Source organism: Pelophylax lessonae, assembly GCF_965119305.1.
Source record: "Pelophylax lessonae genome assembly, chromosome: 3".
Taxonomy (NCBI): Eukaryota; Metazoa; Chordata; class Amphibia; order Anura; family Ranidae; genus Pelophylax; species Pelophylax lessonae.
Genome location: NC_138770.1, coordinates 337,346,345 through 337,368,244, shown reverse-complemented (window position 1 = coordinate 337,368,244; position 21,900 = coordinate 337,346,345). Strand labels below are relative to the sequence as shown.

At 46.5% G+C, this 21,900-nt stretch overlaps 1 protein-coding gene across 1 annotated transcript in view; it reads right to left on the bottom strand.

Moving 5' to 3' along the window:
* The window catches only part of PHF3 (PHD finger protein 3), a 279,560-nt gene that overhangs the window by 205,313 nt on the left and 52,347 nt on the right, over positions 1 to 21,900 (bottom strand). The window contains exon 4 of the mRNA XM_082249659.1: positions 9,020 to 10,565. Within this exon, the coding sequence (XP_082105785.1) occupies positions 9,020 to 10,565 (1,546 nt within the window). The remainder of the gene's footprint in view (positions 1 to 9,019; positions 10,566 to 21,900) is intronic.

Below are 21,900 nucleotides of genomic sequence, written 5' to 3'. Positions count from 1 at the left end.
TTCAATGGTCTGCCTGATCCATTTGGCGATGGTAGAGGCCGAAGCCGCCATGCCCTTCCGAGGACCCTCTGGAAGAACAAATAAGGAGTCCGTCTTACGAAAAGACTCAGTCGATTTAAGGTAAACCCTTATCGCCCGAACAACATCCAGAGAGTGCAATCTCACCTCCTTTGGATGTTTAGGCTTCGTGCACAACGAAGGCAAAACAATATCCTCGTTAAGATGGAATTCCGAAACTCGTTTCGGCAGAAAAGGAAGGATTAGGTCGCAAGACCACCTTATCCAAATGAGCAACCAGGTACGGAGACTTGCAGGACAAAGCCGCCAGTTCCGACACTCTGCGAGCCGAAGTGATCGCCACCAAAAAGGCGACCTTTTTGGACAACATAGACAACGAGATCTCCCTGATCTGTTCAAAAGGAGCACGTTGTAACACAGATAGGACTAGATTCAAGTCCCAAGGGGGCAAAGGATCCCTCCTAGGAGGAACCAGATGCCGCACACCCTGAATAAAAGTGCCAACCAAGGAGTTGGAAGCCACGGGACGTTGAAACAGAACGGCCAGCGCAGACACCTGACCCTTTATCGTAGCCAGCGCCAAACGCTGATCGACACCCGTCTGAAGGAAAGACAGCACACGGGAAACCGAGTACGTGCGGGGTGAAAACCCCCTGGACTCACACCAGGCAAAATAGGCCTTCCAAGTACGGTAATAAACCTTTCCCGAGGAAGACTTCCTCGCGTTGATCAAGGTATGAACGACCTCCGGAGAGAGACCCTTCTCCTTCAGGACCTCGGTCTCAACAGCCAGGCCGTCAAAGCCAGCGACTGTAAAGCAGGATGGTAAATCGGTCCTTGAGACAGTAGATCGTCTCGAAGAGGCAGACGCCAAGGGGCGTCGATCGCCAGATTCACGAGGTCTGCGTACCAGGACCGGCGAGGCCAGTCCGGTGCCACAAGAATCACCGTGCTGCGTTCCGAGCGTAACCTGCGAAGGAACCTGGACAGCAACTGAACCGGTGGAAACGCATACATCAGCCTGTACTGATGCCACGGGGCCACTAACGCGTCCGACGCGTCTGCCCGAGGGTCGCGCGTCCTTGCCACGAACCTCTTCACCTTGTAGTTGAGGCGAGACGCGAACAGGTCCACATCTGGAAGACCCCACTTCGCGCACAACATCTGGAAGACAGCCGGATGGAGAGACCATTCCCCCTGATCCAGGGTCTGGCGACTCAGATAGTCCGCCTGCCAGTTCTCCACTCCCGGAATGTGAACCGCCGTTATCGCCGGGACATGAGTCTCGGCCCAAGACAGAATGTCGGCTACTTCTCGAGCCGCTCGGGCACTCCTGGTGCCCCCTTGGTGGTTGATGTAAGCCACCGCCGTGGCATTGTCCGTCTGCACCCGAACCGGGCAGCCCTGCAGCCGGTCCGTCCAGCGATGAAGACAGAGCCTTATCGCACGCAATTCCAGAATGTTGATCGGGAGGGAAGACTCCCCCTCCGACCAGGTCCCCTGGGCGGACAGAACGCCCAGAACACCACCCCAGCCCGACAGGCTGGCATCCGTGGTGATTATCGTCCACGAGATCGGACGAAACGACTTGCCCCCGGACACCAACGGGGACTGGAGCCACCACAGAAGGTTTCCCCTGGTGCGATGACTCAACGAGATCAGAAGATCCAGAGATTGAGGTCGCCCGTCCCACTTGGACAGGATCTCCGCCTGGAGACCCCGCGTGTGAAACTGCGCGAAAGGAATCGCCTCGAAGGCCGAGACCATCAACCCCAGACACCTCATACACGTCCGCAGAGACGAGTGTGGAACGTCCCTGAGGGACCTGACTTCCTCCTGAAGAGTCCTGAGTTTGTCTTCCGGCAGGAAGACCTTCGCCTGCACCGAGTCCAGTATCATTCCCAGATAGGGAAGACGAACCGACGGACTCAGTGTCGACTTTGGAACATTTATCGTCCAACCGAACTCCTGCAGAGTTTGCATTGTGACAGACAGGTCCTTCTCCAGACCCTGACTGGTCGCAGACCGAATCAGAATGTCGTCCAGATACCCCAGGACAGAAATGCCCTGGGCCCTCAATAATGCTAGAACCGGTGCAAGCACCTTGGTGAAGACCCGCGGAGCCGAGGCGAGCCCAAAGGGCAACGCCACGAACTGGTAGTGATCCTCCGCAATGGCAAAACGAAGGTATCTCTGATGACCCTCGAATATGGGGATGTGAAGGTACGCATCCTTCAAATCGATGGAGGCCATGAATTCCCCCGGAACCAGGGCAGCCACCACCGAGCGCAGGGATTCCATGCGGAACTTGCGAACCCGCACAGAGCGGTTCAGAGCTTTCAAGTCCAGAATCGGACGAACCTTGCCCTCCTTCCTGGGTACGGTGAACAGATTGGAATAAAACCCCCGAAATCTGTCCCGATGAGGCACCGGAACCACCACTCCCTGAGTCCTCAGGTCCCGCACCGCCAGGTGCAGATCCCGCAGGCGCTCTGGAGACAGTTGTAGATTTGAGGGAAAAAATCTGCTCTCCGGCCGAGAGAGAAACTCGATCTTGTAACCAGATCGAACGATTTCCAGAACCCATCTGTCCCGCACACGGGCCAACCAGGGCTGAAGAAAACCGAGCAAGCGTCCCCCCACCCCAAAACTGGGTGAGGGCGCCCCTTCAGGCCGAACTGTTATGGGCCGCAGGTCCGGATTGGCCGGACTTCTGTTTCCCAGACCAGGGCTTCTTCTGAGAGCCTTGGCCCTTGAACGGTTTGCCCTTGTAGTGCGGCCGAAAGGCACGAAAGGACCCCTGAGGGGGCCGAAAATGAGCATGCTTCTTCCCAGAAGCCCCCTTAGCCTTGGGGAAATGGGGCAAGAGAGTGCTCTTACCCCCGGTAATCCCCTTAATCAACACATCCAGGGACTCCCCAAAAAGGCGAGACCCATCATAAGGCAGATTGGCTAAGGTTTTACGTGAAGATTGGTCCACCGACCAACATTTCAACCAAACCAGGCGGCGAGACAACACCGCCACGCTGTGCACACGCGCAGCCAACGGAATCAGGTCCAGGTCCGCATCACACAGATACATGACACCCTGGTGGATCTGATCCACCATATCCAGGGTCGCCGCCGAGGCCGAATCGGCCACTAGGACGCGCCTAAGCATCTGCGTCCAACTTGCGATCGCCTGGGCCGCCATGAGAGAAGCAAACAGAGCCTTAAGCATAGAACCCGTAACAGAAAAAGTATGACGGGCAAGAGACTCCAGTCTCCTATCCGTGGCATCACGGAAAACAGGGGATCCCTCTGCAGGGATCGCAGTGGCTTTGTTCAAAACCGCAATAGCATGATCCACTGGCGGGGGCACACACCACCGTTCATCAGTGGCAGGCGAGAAAGGATAACGCAGCTTGAATTTACTTGGTACCGCAAAAGGCTTGCGCAGATCGCGCCATTGATCCTTAACAGCGCGCTGAAAATCAGCATTGCAGGGAAAAACCTGCGGCGTCCTGCGTTTTCTCTGCGTCCCATAAGCCGCCAAGGCAGCTGGGGGACACACCTCGTCCTGCAAACGTAGCGTCTGCTTAATGGAAGCAATCAACTCATCCATGATTGCAAGCTCTTCAGGCGAGCCAGGGGGAGAATTATCAACCCCCTCAACTTCAGCCTCTACCTCAGACCCCACTAGATCAAGAGAGGAGCGGGACCCCGATAGGGGGGTCCCTGCCAGAACAGCCCCATCACCTTCACCCTCAGAATCAGAGGACAGAGCAACTCTGGGCCGTTTAGTAGATTGAGCAGCCACCAGCATTTGCACCTGTGCAGCAAGGCCAGCCACAATAGTGGCTAAATCCCCCCCTGGGGGGGAAACAGCGGTCCCCTGGCTTTCCACCAATACTGTGGGAAACTTGCCCTCCTGAGAATCCATTGCCCCTGTATGCCAGACAACCAAGGGTTAACTGCCCCCTTTCAGCAAGCGCGGCAAGCGCAGCCCACCGCACCACACTCAGGCACAATGAGACCCCCACAGGGAATATACAGACTGAACACAGGCAATGGAACACAGGAATAGAAGGATAAAACCTGAGGAGACTCCGCTGCTGCTGCTGCCTCGATCGGTGCTTCCAGGAGAGAGGAAGTGATGCTGCCAGGGCGCTCTATGTAAGCCTATGGAGGCTACAAGAAAATGGCCACCGTGCATGTAAACCATGCGGCCGGAGCGGGCGCCGGTAAAATGGCGTCGTTTGGCGCCGAAATCGCCGCTCCACAGTGCATAAAACACACACAATTTTATCCCATTATATGGATACATGTTAGATCGCCGCAGCGATCGCTGTATATGCCCCAACATGCCATTAAAAACATGCCCCACAGCACACAGCTCCTCACACTGCCCAGCCTGACACACTCAGTGTCATACAGCTCCCCCCCCCCCCCCTTGCAGCCCACAGCATGCAGCCGAGAGATAGGGAGACAAGCAGTGTGATTAAAGGCAGGTTACACAGTCCCAGACTGAGACCCCCCCCAGACAGACAGGTCCCCACATAGATACACTTACCTCACATGGCGTGGGGAACCCGCACAGGCGAACAAGCCGCTGCACATGAGGCAGGGAGAGTCGCAATTCAAGACGCACACAATGGCGGTTAAGAAACCGCACAGCGTCCGGTGAGGTAGCCACCTCACCAATCATCCCTGCACCGAACAGGGATGGGTCGTTCACTGTGCCAGGAGCGTTACCTGGCTGAACGCTCGATGGCAGACTGGGAAGCCACTGACCCACGACCTGCGATCAGGGGGATCAGCCCGAGACCCAGTCCGCATGATCCTCTTCGTCCGAAGAACTAACTAATGCTGACAAAAATAACAGCTAAGTAAAGGTAGAGAAAAAACTCAAACAAAATATTAAAAAGAAGAAAGAGTCTGGGACAAAAAGTCCCAGCACAGAGAGAGCCAGCCACTCCTGACAAGCTAGACATTAAAACTGAGATATGGTTGCAGGAAGTAGGAGGGTATTGACTGAGGGGACCACCCCTTGAGGGTGGGATATGTTAAAGCTTTATTGTTAACATATTCTGTTGCCTAGCTACTCCTTCGGAGCAAAGTCTAATACCCCATATGTGACGAATATGAAGAGGCGGCGACTGTCGGAGGACGTAAGAGAAAGTTAATTTATTTCAGTTATTCTATTCAAAAAGTGAAACTCCTTTTTTTATAGATGTAATATTCTAATTTACTGAGATGCTGAATTTTGGGTTTTCATTAGCTGTAAGCCATAATCATGAATGCTTGAAATATATCACTGTGTGTAACGCATTTATATAAAATATGAGTTTCACTTTTTGATGATATTCTAATTTTATGAGATGCACCTGTATATGGTAGCTGCTTATTTTTACATAGCAATTCTGCAAACACACTTTCTATCCTAAGTGAGTACACTTACTTACTCTATCACTGGGGTGCTCTCCCAATTTAGACTACTAAACCCCACCTCTTCTATGCATCTTTATTAAAAAGGGACAAAGTATTTTAACAAGTAGAAAAGTATTTTGAGAAAATTGAGCATTGGGCATATGTGTGGAAGAGCATAGATATATGTCAGAAACACTAGAATTCTGGCAAAATGAACAGTTATTTTACCTGTACTTGCAGATACTTTACTTTGTATTAAAAAAATAAATAAAAAAAGAAGTAAATAATAATGCAGCCACCAATTCTAAGAACTGGTATCGCAGTTTTGTGTTTAGATATCCTTTAAGGTCTCGGGTAAATAAGGAAAAGAAAAACTTAACTTAGCTGTTGTCCTAAACCACCGAAAAAAAGGTTGGCTAAACTCTACTGCTGAAAAAAATGTAAACTCAGGTAACTAGCAAGCATGGTGGCTTATTAGTTAGCACTTCCACCTTGCAGTACTAAGTAAGTTGGTTGAAGTCCAATCTAAGACACTATCTGCATGGAGTTTTTATATACTGTAGGTTTCCTCTGGTCTCCCCCAAACTTCAAAAGTAGGTAAAGCAGAGTTTCACTCATTTTTGTGGTTATTAAAAGTCCGCAGCTACAAAAAGGGTAGCTGCTGACTTTTAATAAACACACACTTACTTGTCCAATGGTCCAGTGATGCGGCCACCCAAAGTATCGCTTCTCTTCCTCTCCTCGGCACAGTTTGCGGCTTTACAGCCGGGTGCACACTACGCATGTGCAAGCCGTGCAGCGCCTCCTTAATGGTCGGGCAATCTTCTGGGACCTCTTACACATCTCGGAAGATTGCAAGGAGGGAGGGGGAGCGGAAGTGGGAACAGGTACCTGTCAAAACTAGGTACCTGTACCCCCCCCCCCCCCCTCAAAAATGACATGCTAAATGATGCATATTTGGGGGAGAGGAGTGCTTAAAGCAGAACTTCCCCTTTTAGGTGGAGCTCCGCTTTAATTGGCTCCTGTCTAAATTATAAATATGTATTCACACGTGGTAGAGACTATTATTTAAAAATTAAACTTTTTTTCATTCAGAGAATGTAAACAGAGTTCTTGCCTGAGACCTTTTCTCCTGACACTGTTCATTCACAAGTCTCAGTTTAACCACTTCTGGACCAGAAGATTTTCCTGCCTAATGACCAGGCCCTATTTTGCGATTCGGCACTGCGTGATTTTAACTGACAATTGCGCGATCGTGCGACGCTGTACCCAAAAAAATTTACGTTCTATTTTTTCCCAAAAATAGAGCTTTCTTTTGGTGGTATTTGATCACCTGCGCAATTTTTATTTTTTGCGCTATAAAGAAAAAAATAGAGCGACAATATTGAAAAAAAAAAAAAAAACAATATTTTTCACATTCTGCTATATGACATTCCCCCAAAAAATGTAAAAAATTTTAACATGTTAGGCCAAATTGTTTTCTGCTACATATTTTTGGTAAAAAAAAATAGCAATAAGCGTATTTTGATTGCTTTGCGCAAAAGTTATTGCGTTTACTAACTACGGGAAAGATTTATGTAATTTTTATTGTCTTTTTTTTTTAACTAGTAATTGCGGCGATCTGCGATTTTTTTTTTTTTTTTTTTTTTGCGGGACTTTGACATTGCGGCGTACAGATCGGACCCCTAATTGACATTTTTGACACTTTTGGGGGTACCAGTGACATTAATACAGTAATCAGTGCTATAAATATGAACTGTTACTGTAATAATGGCACTGGCAGGGATGGGGTTAACAGTATAGGTGATCAAGGGGTTAAATGTAAGCCTAGAGGAGCGATTCTAACTGTATGGGGGTTGGACTTGTGAAGTGACCATAGAGACATGCGATCCTATATAGAAGGATCATATGGGCTCTGTGATCACTTCAGGGAGAAGGACGGACGGCTGTGTTTACATCAGCCAACTGTCCTTCTCTGTCAGCGGGGAGAGATTGGCAGTAAGCCTGCAGTTTACCACCAATCATTAGTTGTGGTGGCTGCATTTGTTTTCACCTGGTGATCCTGCCAGTAACACACTTCCTTTTTTAGGGTGTCTGCCTTCTGGATGAAGTAGTATAGCAGCTACCTTTGGTCAGTAGCATTGTCAGTCTGGGGAGAAGGTAGTGTTGCACTAGCAAATTTAGATGGACTTAACTAACAAATTTAAGCTAAACTCCAGCTAACACTTTTCAGTATTTACAGCCAAATTTTTCCTTATGGGATAAAGGTTTTACATAAATGATTAAAAGTTGACCACTGCAACCACCCATTAGTGATAAATGGTTTGTCTCAACCCTCTACCTGCTAATTTGTCTGGACAACTTGTTTTTTAAAAGTAAGCTGCAAAAATAGACTGGTGAAAGTAAAAGAAAAAAAAAAAACTTAAAAAAAAAAGAAATCAAATGCAGCACCAAATCTAGGAATGGATAAGCTACAATCTAATAAACATTTGTGTTTGGATTTAATGCCACTTTAAAAAGTGTTACTAAAAACGCACTGTTTAATTTACATTGTCCCTTCTATTTCTAGTTATGAATGATGGAACTGTAATTATTTTAAATTTAAAAAAAAAGCATTGAATAACCTTTTTTCCTAATCGATATACAGCTATTACATGACCAGCTCTTTCCCAGCCTGTCTGCAGGGAAACATAAGCAGGAGGAGCTTCTAGTCCTCTGCTGCTGGTCACGTTTAAAATAAAAAAAAAGCCTTTGGGATACAGAGTAAAAATAATTCATTAATATCAATAAACTGTTTTAAATTGTCATACAATATATATTTGAAATCAAATTGTAATTACTTTTTGGCAAAAACCTTGTGTGGGCAGATTTCTGCCAGTCACAAGCTGTGTCACACCCCTCCAGCCTGTATCTTAAAATAAGAAAAAAAGGTAAAGCCTCCATCGAACTACATGTAATATCCCACCCCCATTGTGTTTAGCTGGTTAGTGGGCATAGAGAAGGGAGGGAGTGGGCTTTCATCTACCACTGTGTATACATCTACATGTATGATTCTATAGTCACATGGGCTGCTCAGATGTGATAGGAAGGAAATGCTTAGAATAGAAACTCAATGAAAACTGAGCATGTGCAGAGCTCCATACACACTGCTCTGCAAAATCCCCAACTGCAGTGGGGACATAGACAGGAGAGGGAGACAGAGAACTGCAGGATCAGAATACAGAAACCAAATACCATAGTGACTGCGTATGAACAGCATGTGGGTTTATTGACACTTTAATCATAAAGGTATTTTTTTTCCAGAATACAGTCAATCTTTTCCTTTGAACTTATGCAGTCTGTGGAGAATAAAGATTGGTCACTGTGGATTTTCAATGAGGGTAACCTGATTTAGGAATTAGGAGCTCCATAACCCATACTTCTTTCTGAGTATTATCCTACATGTAGTGCTGTTGAGTGTGCAGACAGGAAACTATACTAAAAAAAATGTATTGTCTTCTGCACAGTCTTCGTGACTATTTTGATGTCAATAATATTTATTGACATCAGAGACATGAGATTTATAAAGAACAAACTAGCAAAGGATCCTTACCTATTTCCGTGAAGTTTTCTACAGGAACTGCAATGTCTTGTTGGATTCCAGACATACTTATCAACTGGTGATGTTGCTTCTGCTCCTTCTTTCTTTACAGTAGGAATGTTATCAGGAATAAACAGAGGTGGCTCATCAAAAGAAACACTTTTACTACTTCTTCTTTGTCGAGGTGGAAGTGACTTTTTAAGTTTTGTTTTCTCTTCTGGTTGCTCAGCTGTTTCTTTCTGTTCTCCCATATCCTTTGACGGAGAAGTGATTTTTGGTAATGACTGTTTATTGACTGATTTATCAGTAGAATGTGCTAAAATTCCAGAACGTACATGAGATGATACAACTTGTGACGTTTCTTTTGAACTTCCCTGGCTGTCCCGTAAAGCATCATCTAGCTGTTTTAATAATGTAGAGGAATTACCCTTTTTTTCAAATGAACGTGGCTTCTTTTTAATTGTAGTCTTTATTGGAATGTTATGGATTTTCGTAGCTACAGACCCCTTTTTCGTTACTTTAATGATTTTGGACTTGTCAAAATGAACTGGAGATTCAGAGTGGGTTATGTTCGTTTTTTTAAACCTACCCTTTTGATGTTGAGAATACAAGCCCTCCTTTGGAAAATCTGTACTTTTTGTAGAATTTTCTGTCTGTGTAGGTACTTTAGCAGAACTAGATTTTAGTTTTTTTGCACCTTTTCGGTTACGATTTGGTTTTCCGAAACCAATTCCAGCTGTCATTTCCTTTTCTGTAGTCTGTAACTTTTCACTGCTTTCTACGTCTTCTGTGCAATTCAGTACTAAATTTTCTACAACGGATATATCTCCTAAAGAATTACATTTGTTACTAGTATTCAAAATTTCAGGTGCAATAACATTTTTGTCTGGTTCGCACTCTTGGACAGAGCTGCTAACAGCATTTTGCAAAATACATTCAACATTAATTTCTGGCGGCAACACCGTCTTAACACCTATGTCACATTCAACAACTCCTGATAAAAGTGCAAGCTCTTGATGAACTTTATCATAAATTACATCCGATTTTTTATCATCAGCCTGACAGTTTTCATTGTTGTACATTTTTTCATCTACAGGTGTCTCTAAGACATCATCTGTCAATAGATCTCCTTGAGAATTACTCAAATCATGTTCTGTCACTTCTTCCAAACCTTTATTAGAATTTGCACTCAATAAAATAAGAGAATCGTTATGTAATGTTTCAGAGTTACCATCTTCTTTTTCCAGTATGCTTTGTGTGTTTGATAAAATATCATTTATAGTATTTGATTCTTCGTCTAGTGTCTCCTTATTTGAGCTATTTTGATCTGTAGCTACTTTATCTTTATACTCCTTATTTGCTATTCTTGTTGATCTTCTTGAGTTCTGTGTGCTATTGCTTCTTTTATCATCACTCCCGATGTGCAAAATCTGTTCCTTATCTTTTGCTGAATCAACTGCTGTGTCTTCTTGGGAAGATTTTGATTTTTTTGGACTTGCAACCTTTACAGCATTCAATGTCTTCTCAATTGTACTAGGTCTCAGCGTTCTTGTGGATTCTGTTAAATAAACAAATAGGACACTGAAAGGAATAAAACACTAAATGGATAAGCCATAACTATTAGTATTAAAATACCATATTATATAAAAAAAAAACTATTCAATCAGTAAGGCTAAAGAGCATATAATACTTTGCTGTTCAGCTCCAATGTGAAAGTACAAAGTTAATCTGACAAAACCCTCCTCTTCTTGTCCTATTCCTATTTCATGTTCATTTTTGGCCACAGTGACTAACCGGCAGCCAACAGACAGTAGCCCAGATAGACAACAGCAGCAAGAGAGGGAGTCATCAGGAGGAAAAAAGTATCTTTACTGCTCACTGTAAAATGCTTATCAACTTAATTGATGGTGTGATTGCCTGATTTTACCTACTCAAAATTCAATTTCTTGGAGTCTTGAAATTCAGATCCAACTGGGTTATTGTGTCACCTACAGGAGGATTGGACACTGGAAAAAAGAAAAAAAAATGCAAACCAACCTTAGTGTAACCCCCCCTCAACACAGTATGCCTCAGTTTTGCGATAAAGCAGTACTAAGAGCATAAACAAAACAAATACAGAGGGACGGATCCTACGTCCCTCAATGGATTCCAAGAAATGGATTTTACAGTAAGTGTAAAACTCCAATTTTCCTTCTCCTCTATTGAGAGACACAGGACATCACATACAGTCAAGATATCCAAAAACAGTTCAACTGAGCGGTGACCTATACAGCAAAAAAAACACAAACAAGCCTTACTACAATGATTGAGGACTGCCTGCAGCCCAAGAGCTTCCTGAATAACTAAAATCTGAATAAAGGAGTTGATCCACTCACCAGATAAGGAAAACTGCCAACATAAGTGGGAAAGCAAGGAGGATCCACCTGAAGCTCCAGACCAACATGGAGAAGATTGCTACCAAAGGGGAATAACTCCATAAGGGAACACTAAAACTGAGCCAGATAGAAGCTCATCATACAGAACCCAAGAAAAACAGATGGAAAAAAACTCATGCACAGGGAAGACAGAACCCTGATGTGATCAACAGAATAAAACACTGGGGATAACCCCAAACAGGAACACATCCCAATCGAAAACTAGTACAAAACACAGGGCAAAAAAGACCAGCCGGTCTACATGGGAAGGCTTGAGTCCTGACATTTCTAACCCTTATGGTCAAGAGGATAGAACTCTGTGACTAAAGGTTGTAGTCTAGCCAGACAACCAATAGCCCACAAGGAAGTGAAGTGACCCCTAAAACCACTAGAGAACTCAAGAGGTTCATTCACGCAAAGTCAATTTGACAGAAGAGGGATAATGCAGGAAAGACAACGCCTCAAAGGGTAAGCAAGAATAAAAGTTAGACTTAAGTCCCTGGGGAGATAGAATCCACCAAAAACACTGTGTTGAAACAAAAACATCCTTTTTTACACTTCATATGAAAGCCTGTGGAAGAATATCGCAGAGCCTGCCTAACCCAAACCGCAGCAATAGGTCTAAGAAGCCCCAGATTCCCCAGGTCTAAGAAGCAAAAACAACCACAAAGCAAAGGGCAGCAATCTTAGTCACAAATGCTAAAAGCATTTACCTAATAAAGGGTAGAGCAAGGAAAGGCATCTGAAGGACCTTTCCTTGGAGTGCTGATCAGCCCAAGAAGGAGGGCTAACTCCCAGGTGAAGAAGTCCCACAAAAAGTCTTCTGGACATGCTCTGTTCCCAGCAAAGTAAACCTTCAGCAGAAATCAAAGGCATTCCGTCTACTGATATAATCCAGTGGGGCACAGGACCCCCCAGTGATGGTCTCTGCCCGCTGCATACTGTGGACACTGCTGGTTGATGACAGCCTGTCTCCAAGTGCAGTACAATTGAGACTAATACTCTCAGCATTGTCCAGCCAGGCGTTAGGCAATTTTCCTGTTGCAGGGAAGATTTCCACTCCTTCCTCGAGCCAAAGACACTGTAATACCTAGATAGGATCCAATGGAGTATGAAGCAAAAAGTTTTGTCAAGGTGGGATATCTCAACATAAAGGAAACTCTTAATTCTGAGGAACTGGATAGAAGTCTGCGGGTTGGAGGTGTTCATGCAAGTGGAATGCCTTAGTCATGGGGAGACTAAACTAACCCAGTCCTCTGTAGAGGTTAAAGGATTATGGTAGGAATTACCAAATCCACAGAGACAGATTTATAGGCCTGCTCAGAACCTAAATCCACCACTGCAGAGAGGAGTGTTAAAAGGAAAAGAAATGGAAAAGGGGAGGCCATCTTGAGGGGTGTTCACCCAAAGCCTTACAGTCCCTCATTAGAGAAGGGATGAACTCCCTATCTGATGACAAGCGAACAGTACACAAGGTCATGGTCTTTTTAGGGAGGGCTTAAGCTAAACCTACTCTCTCACCACTGACAAGCGGTTGCCAATGCTGTTTATTGGTGAGACCCAATCAGGTTGGATCTTGCAGAAGTTAGGTCCTTCGGAAAGGTGGTGACTACAAGGATCCAAGAAGATGCTCTTCACATGAGGTTGTTTTGAGCATTCCAAAATGGGGATGCCAGGAAAGGGCACTAGACTGAACACTAGGGTTGAAGCTTCAAGAAGTAGCAGGTGTGCCTGGGCGAAACTGAGGATCCAGGTCCCTATGTATAAGGGATAGACCGATATGTTTTTTTCGGGGCCGATACTAATATTTTGGTCACAAAGTATCGGAATCGGCCGATATCGGCCAATATTTTGTACATTTAAAGTGTCTGGTACAGGGCCTGTGGGTGGCTGGCACAGTGCCTGTGGCTGGCAGGTACAGGGCCTATGGGTGGCAGGTACAGGGCCTGTGGGTGGCTGGCTGGTTGGTACAGGGCCTGTGGGTAGCTGGCTGGCTCACTGGTACAGTGCCTGTGGCTGGCAGGTAAAGGGCCTGTGGATGTGGGTGGCTGGCTGGCACCGGGCTGCTGTGGGTGGGTGTATGGCTGTGATACACTCCCGCGAGACTAGTCCCAACTCCAGACGAAGCTGTCCAAGGCGAGGGAGGCGGCCTAAGAAGGCAGAATGACGTCACAAAAATATTGGCAATATTGGCCATTTCCTGGGCCGATACCGATATATCGGTGAAAGTGCATATCGGCCCCCGATATATTGGCCTTGCCGATAAATCGGTCTATCCCTACTATGTATGTATGCTAGGGTTGGTCCGAGTTGACCATGTTGATCAGGGAGTCCCTATGGAGTAACCCCAAGGAGGTACCCTGTACTATGAGAGGTTGTTCTAGTCCCAAGGACAGGTGTTACTCTTCAGGAGGGGAGTGGAGACTTGGATGGGGCACAACTCCAGAATCCAAGTAAACATATGGACTGCATGCAGCAAGATGTCTTGGGTGTAAGAAAACCCAGAAGACTTCACGCAGAAGGCTTTTCAGAGAGATAGTCGACCTCTGAGTTTGAATCCTATGGGTTGAGTGGGAGACTTCCTACACTGACACGCTCTGTCCTCCTGTGCCATTACTGATCACTGTGTCAAGTGCAGAGCCAAAGGCAAGACCTCTCTTCGAGGCCAATCGAAGCAGATGCTCTTTAGATATGTCATCTGGTTCCAGTAGTGCAACCAAAGTGCCCTGAACATCTGTATGGACAGTAGACCATGCGGGACAGGTTTGTAACAAGCCATCACAACTAAAGCATACGACTCCAGACATTTGCTCTATCCACTCTCAGAAACATGAATCTACTTCTGCAGAGGAGAGAGCTCAATTTGCCCAGTCCAACATGGTCTGACAGATTAAAGTCACTGCCAACACATGACAGAGGACAGAAACACCAGATCCCCCCAAATGCAGGGATGGTCACAGAGAGTTGAGCATATGTTGCCAAAATGAGTAGATGTGGAGGACAGAGCAATGGATGGAACTGAGGGAGACTCTAATGACGCGGACTCTATAACTATAGGGGTACAAGGTTCCAAATTACAGGTGCTGTTTCCCTCAAGAGGATATGGAGTAGTCACCCACAGAATCATTAGGGTAGTATGTGCCGGGGTCAACCATAGCAACAGGACTGTCCCCTTCTGTTTCCCTCATGGCATTAAAGAAACTAGGCCCAAAGGATGTGAAAAAGCCTCAGTTACTTTTAATCTCAGGAAGCTAGTGCTAATGAGGATTGAACTGCCAAACGTGGGATGTTAAAAAAGGACCTGAGTTCCATATAGTGCTTGCAAGCTGGAGCAAGATGGTTCTCTCGCTCTCTAAATAATGGTTGGAAAGAGTGCAGAACGCACGTAACACCTCACCTAGAAAATTACATCAGCCCTCAGCATAAACCTTTACTGTGGTGAAAACAGCAGCGTAGGGAAATGTGAAAGGCACCCAATGATGCAAAGCCGCTTCTACCAGAGATAAGAGTGTCCAAAATAAAAGTCGCCACCAAAAAACTGGATTTTTGTCTTACCGTAAAATCCTTTTCTCTGATGTTCATTGATGGACACAGCGTCATATCTTCATTTGACGGATGGGACGGGGTGTCCCAAAGCAGTATCAGCATGAGGGGTGGGAAACAAACACAGCAGTAAACAGTTCCCAACAGGGCTAAACTTAGCCAACCAGGTAAACCAGGAGCTCAACCAAAAACAACTGGAGCTCACTTACCAGAAAAAAACACCCTAGAGAGGCAGAAGTCTCTGCCACAGTGGCCTGCAAAACCTTGCAGCCAAAAGCAGCATCTCCAGATGTAAAAATATCCACTTTGTAAAACATAGTCAATGTGTGTACAGATGCCCAGGTGGCCACATTGCAAACCTTACCCACCGACGCCTGATGACGGAAGGCCCAGGAGGCACTGAGCACCCTCGTAGAATGCACCTTAAAGCGGAGTTCTGGCCACAACAAAAAAAATATTTCAATGAACATACCCCAGGGACAGTCAGGGCTAGTACATTCCACAATGGCTAGCCTCTGATCTGTCCCGGTTCGCACTTACCTGCAAGAAGAAATACTCACTTTTAAAATTTCTTCTCCAGCGTTGCCATCTTGTGGGCAGCTGAAGCCAGTGTGATCCTCTTCTGCGTCCTCTTCTCCCAGAATGCGCCTGCACCGGCCCCTCTCGTCACTTCCGGTGCGGCGCCGCATTCCTCCACAGCTTCTGGGCATGCCCAGAAGCTGTTTAGCAGGGAATGCGGCGGCGCACCGGAAGTGACGAGCGGGGCCGATGCCGTCGCATTGATTCCTGGGAGTGATGACGTTCAGCTCCCAGGAATCATTGCAAACCGGAAGTGACGGCGCAGGCCTAACTATCCATTTCCTTTTCAGGTGAAGAAAAGCAAGCGGATGGCCACAAAATCGATTATGTCGATTTTGTGGCCGGAACTCCGCTTTAACAGGGAAAGGCGGAACCTGACCTTTTAATGGAATAGGCCTGCACCACCATCTGCCTGATCCATCTGGAAATGGTCGCAGCAGACACAGCCTATCTCTTATGAGGACCCTCCGTAGAAATAAACAAGGAATCCGATTTCCGAATGGATTCAGTCGCCATCAATTACACCCTAATGGCCCGAACCACGTCTAATGAATGCAGAGCAACCTCCTTCGGGTGCTTAGGCTTAGGACATAACGAAGGCAACACAATGTCCTCATTAAAGTGAAACCCCGAAACGACCTTAGGAAGGTACGACTGCTGACAGGGGAGAAGAACCACTTTGTGCCTATGAACCACCAGATAGATAAGGCAACCAACAGGACAACGCAGCCAACTCCGAGACTCTGCGTGCAGAAGTAATAGCCACCAAGAAGGCCACTTTCTGTGACAAGGTAAGTAAAGCAATTTCACAAAAATTCTCAAACGGCAGTCTTTGAAGAACCGACAGTACTAGGTTGAGGTCCCACGGAGGCACTAGGGACCGCACGGGGAGAGCCAAATGGCTAACTCCCTGCATGAATGTGCGAACCAAGGAATTAATTGCCAACGGCCTTTGGAAAAAAACTGCCAAAGCCGAAATCTGGCCCTTAATGCCGTTGATCAAACGCTGATAGACACATTTTTGTAAAAACTCCAGAAGACGTGATCCCGAAAAGGAGCAGGGGAAAATTCCCTGAGACTCACACCAACTAATTTATGCATTTGAAACTCGATAACAAATTTTTAGAGGTAGATTTTCTAGCTTTTAACAGGGTAGGAATCACGGATTCTGACAAACCCCTATCCTTTAGTACCTGGCTTTCAAAAGCCAGGCCGTTAAAGTCCGCGACCTTAAAGCAGAATGGAAAATCAGTCTTTGAAACAGATCTTCCCTATAGGGAAGCCGACAGGGGGCATCGGCTACCAATCTTACCAGGCCCGTGTACCAGGACAGACGAGGCCAGTCTGGTGCCACCAGAATCACTGAAATCCCTTCTGCCTCGATTCTGCGCAGAAGTCTCGGCAGAAGTTGTATTGGCGGAAATGTATAAAGCAGACGGTACCGGCCCCAAGGGGCCACCAGAGCGTCTGCAGCATCCCCCAGAAGATCCCGAGACCTCGCAACGAATACCAGGATCTTCCTGTTGAGACAAGAGGCCAATAGGTCCACATCTGGTGTCCCCCATCAAAGACACGGTTGATGGGAAACTTACGGGTGAAAAGACTATTCGCCCAGACACAGAGCCTGACGACTGAGATGGTCCGCATTCCAATTTTCCAGCCCTGGAATGTGCATTGCCGATAGTGCCGGAACAAGACGTTCCCCCCACTGTAGAATACCATCCACTTCTTTTGCCGCTAGGGCACTTCTGGTGCCCCCTTGGTGATTGATATATGCCACAGCCGTGGAGTTGTCCGATTAAATCCTCACCAGACACACCGCAGATGATCCGTTGACCGGGACAGGCAAAGTCTAATGGCTCCAATTTCCAGGATGTTGATTGGCAGACTGGACTCCGGGGACCAAAAACCCTGGGCTGAATCCATGCCCAGGACCCCCCATCCGGCCAGACTAGCGTCTGTAGTCCCCACTGTCCAGAACAGGGGGGGGGAGGAAGGATTTTCCTTGACGAAATGCCGGGTAACGGAGCCACCAAAGCAGAGACCCACTCGCAAACCGACTCAACAGGATCAAATTGTCCAGAGACTGTGGATTCTTGTCCCATTTGGTTAGAATCTTCTTTTGCAGAAGTCTGGTATGGAACTGAGCGAAGGGGACGGCCTCAAAAAGGTGGAAACCCTCAGACCCAGCTCAGCATGCAGGTTTTCAGAGACAACTGAGGATTGGATAACAGGAGGCGAATCGCCCTCTGCAATTTCAAAAGTTTAGTTTCTGGGAGAAACATCCGGGCTGATATTGAATCCAGAGTCAGCTCCAGAAAGTCCCAACTTGTTGGACAGAGTCAAGGCTGACTTTTGAAAATTCAAAGTCCAGCCGAACTCCTGCAGAGTTCTCACTGTGATGTCCAGATCCTTCTCCAGCACAAATGAAGATTCTGCCCTCAGAAGATGATCGTCCAGGTACCCAGAACCGAAATCCCCCATTGCCTGAGGTAAGGCTAACACCGGGGCTAATACTTTTGTGAACACCCGAGGAAGGGAGGCGAAACCAAAGGGTAACGCCACAAATTGATGGTGCTCCTCGCCCATGGCAAAGCGAAGAAAACGTTGATGCCCGATGTAAATCAGAATATAAAGGCAAGTGTCCTTGACATCGATGGAGGGTAGAAGGTCCCCCTGATGAAGAGAAGCCACAACTGAGTAAATGGGTTCCATTCTGAATTTTTGAACCTGCACAAAATGGTTTAGGGCCTTAAGATCCAGGATTGGACGAGCCTTCCCTTCCTTCCTGGGAACCGTAAAGAGGTTTGAATAAAACCCCTTTAAGTGTTCCGACTCTGGAACAGGGACTATCACCCTTTGCGAGAAGGCCTTGAAGTCGATCCGTAGGCAGATGCAAATTGGAAGGGAAGAACCTTGGCTCAAAACTTGATCTTGTAACCGGACCAACTTAACTCGAGAACCCATTTGTCTTGGATGAACGAGATCCATGGATACGGAAAGAAACAATGACAACCCCCACCCCTAATACAGGTGAGGGCGTCCCTTCAGGCGGAGGAGGGCTTATTCCCGAGACCAGAGGGACCCGCCTTGGACTTACCACCCCAGGGTCTCACCACCCCAGGGTCTCTTGGAACCCCCCCCCCCCCCCCCGAGAAGGGTCGAGAGGGTTTGGACCCTTTGTCCTGCGATCCAGTGGGACGAAAGGATCGGGCGTTTGCGGTGAGACTCTCTGTTCTTAGTAGCCTGTGGAAGCACAGTACTCTTGCCTCCTACCATGAGACCCTTAATGATCTCCTCTATTGAGGCGCCAAACAGGACGGTCACCCACAAAGGGAAGATCCGTCAGAACTTTTTTGGAGGCCTGGTCAGCAGATCAGCATTTAAACCATATCATGCGCTGCAAAGTCATCGCCGTTACCGATGCCCTGCAGGCTAAAGGGGCTGCATCCAGGGAGGCATCGCAAATATATTGCAATCCCTGAATTAATTAATCCGCCAGCTCCACCATTTCCTGAGGGTGCTGACTTCCTTCAAATTTTGACATAACAGCTTTGCACACTCTGTTAAGGGAGACCAAGGTTATGGCAAACAACAGTCTCAGAATTGAGCCGACCATGGTAAAAAGATGGCTCATCAACGATTCAGCCTTCCTATCTGCAGGGTCCTTAAAGGATGGAGCGTCCTTCCACAGGCAGCAATGTGACTTTATTCAATCTAGAAACCCCTGAGAGTCCACCACCGGTGGGTACAGTCAGTTTCTTTACCAGGGAATCTGCAAAGGGAAATCTCCTAGCGAAACACTTAGGCATCCCAGCCATGGGTTTCGAGGACTCGCACTGACTAGCGACAATCTCATCCAAATAGGCAGGGAAAGGAAACACTTTAGTCGCTCTGGGTGGCCTGCAAGTGCCAAACTGCAGCGGCGTGGCCAACACAGCATTCGCTGCGTCCTTCATTTTCAGAGTTTCCCACTGACACAAATCAGTGCCTCTGCCATCGCTTTTTCATGCGTCGAGGTGGAGGGAGCAGAAACATCCTCACTGCCAGAGCACTTGAAGTGCGTGGACGTGGACCCCATGGGGTGACTTAATGTCCACGGCGGCCATATCAGCCTCAGATTCTGAGGAGGCAGAGGGAACAGGAGATGACAGGTCTCTTTTGTAAAACCCTGTCCACTTTTGACACTAAAGATTGTAGGACCGCCGTCATGGCCGACATAGCAGAGGGGAACCCTGAGGATCCACCCTCTGAGAGTGGGTCTGGTGGTGAGACATGTTCGGCCGACTCCATGACACCCTGGTGCCGTAATGGGAACACAATAAAGGTTTGAATAGTAGCTGTAAAAATAAAAACCCAGCAGTGCTGATTCTTTGGGACTACAGATCCTAGAATACTGAAAACAGTTAGACCAGGTAGGGATATACCACCCCAGAACTCACCACCACGCCGTGTCTCTGCAGCGCAAGGAGAAGAGGCACGAATCGCTTGCAGCATGCCGCTCAGAGCACAAGAACGTCCTTGCTACCACCAGAGGCCACCTGCCACATATTCCACAATGCGGCTAAAACAAAACGGCCACCACGCCTGCGCAATAGCCTGGTCCACCGAAGCATGGCAGTCGGGCTTCGGGAAGATGGCCGCTGAGCGTCCACACGTCATGAAGATGGCGGCGTCTGCGGGCACGGGAAGCACCCCGCCAGGGACCACCGCTTTCCACAGCCAGAACACCTCTAGGCCGCATAAGCACATGGCAGCTAGCATTCATAAGAAGATTTGTAGGAAAATTCTCGTACGACAAAAGACTTTTTCTGTTATTTATTGTTATTTATTGTTTCTGATCATGCGCAGTCTTTCTTTTCTGATTTTCTTGTACAAAAATTGTACGAAAATGGTACACATTAAACGTTAAAATTGTTAGTTTTTTCCCATACGAGAAAAATTTTGGAGTTTGTCCCTTTGAGAATTTTCATACGAAAATTCTGATTCGCCTGTAGAAAGTTGTGTACACACTATACAAAAAACGTACGAAAATTCTTTGGATGAAAATGTTCGCCCGATTCCTTTAGTGTCTAAACCTAAAACAATTATCTCATGCACAAATGTGATGAATAAGTGCAACCAAGTAAATATTACCAAATAATTCAAATGATCAATACTTATAAATTCATAACCAATATATACCGTGATACCAAAAAAAAAAAAAACATGTTAGAGTGACCCAAAAAAAACAACTTTAAAAATCAAAAATCATAGCAATGGTCCCATAATAGAAAAGTCCCAAATAAATTTCAGATAAATTTAAAAAATACTAAAAGGTGCATAAAAAGTGTCTGTACAAAATCTTCAACAATCCTGTGTTATCACCCTGTGCAATCCTTCCACCGATCACCCCAAACTACCTCACCACAGGGAGCGGCTGGTAAAATGATAAACCAGCTCATGCGCCTTTTTATAAATTATCCAGCAAGCTTGGTCTTTATTACACTAGTTAGTAATCCTGTGTCCACACTCAGGTTCTCTTATAAAGATGTAAGGAGGTGTATAATTTTAAAAGTGAAGGGGAGAATCCACATAGTGTAATTTCATAAGAAACATATCCGTTTATTTAAAAATAGTTGTTACACTCACATTATAAAAGTGTCCACCTGACACTAAGGAATAAGAACGCTTTTGTTACAATATATCCTTCTCACCTCCGGCTGTAGATTCCATCGCTGCGAGCGCGAGTATGACACATGGTCGTGTCTAGCGTCCTAACTCCGCCCGACTAGTTTTGGCATTCAGCGTCCTCACGGGGCAGCAGGATGCTGAACACAGCCACGTTTTTTATGTTATTAATGTGTTCCCCTATATGAACTTTGAGTATCCTTGTGGTCCTCCCTACATAGTGTAGTGCATTCCAAAACATATACCACATGCGTGGAGTCAGAAGTAATTAAAGATTTTATATTATACTTTTTCTTAGGCCCCTTTCACGCGGGCTTTCCAATCAGGTCCACCTGTAGGTTTTTCAGGCGGACCTGATCGGATGCTCCATGTACCTCTATGAAGCAGCTATGAAGGATGTCAGCGGATCGGATGAAAACGGACAGGTAGTTAGTTTTCATCCGATCTCCCAGGTCTGTGTCTACAAAGTAAGTAGAGACGGAGCTGTCATCCACCTGCTCAGCAGGGATAGGCGGATCGATCCCAGCTCAGCAAAACTAAGTCCGCCGGGCGGAAAGCCCGTGTGAAAGGACCCTAAGTGGTGCTAGCTTCAAACTCCAGTTTTCTTTTTTCTCTAGTGGTACTGCAACATGCTTTACACTGATTACACCTGATAAACCCTTTAATTTCAGGAAATATCCGATTCTG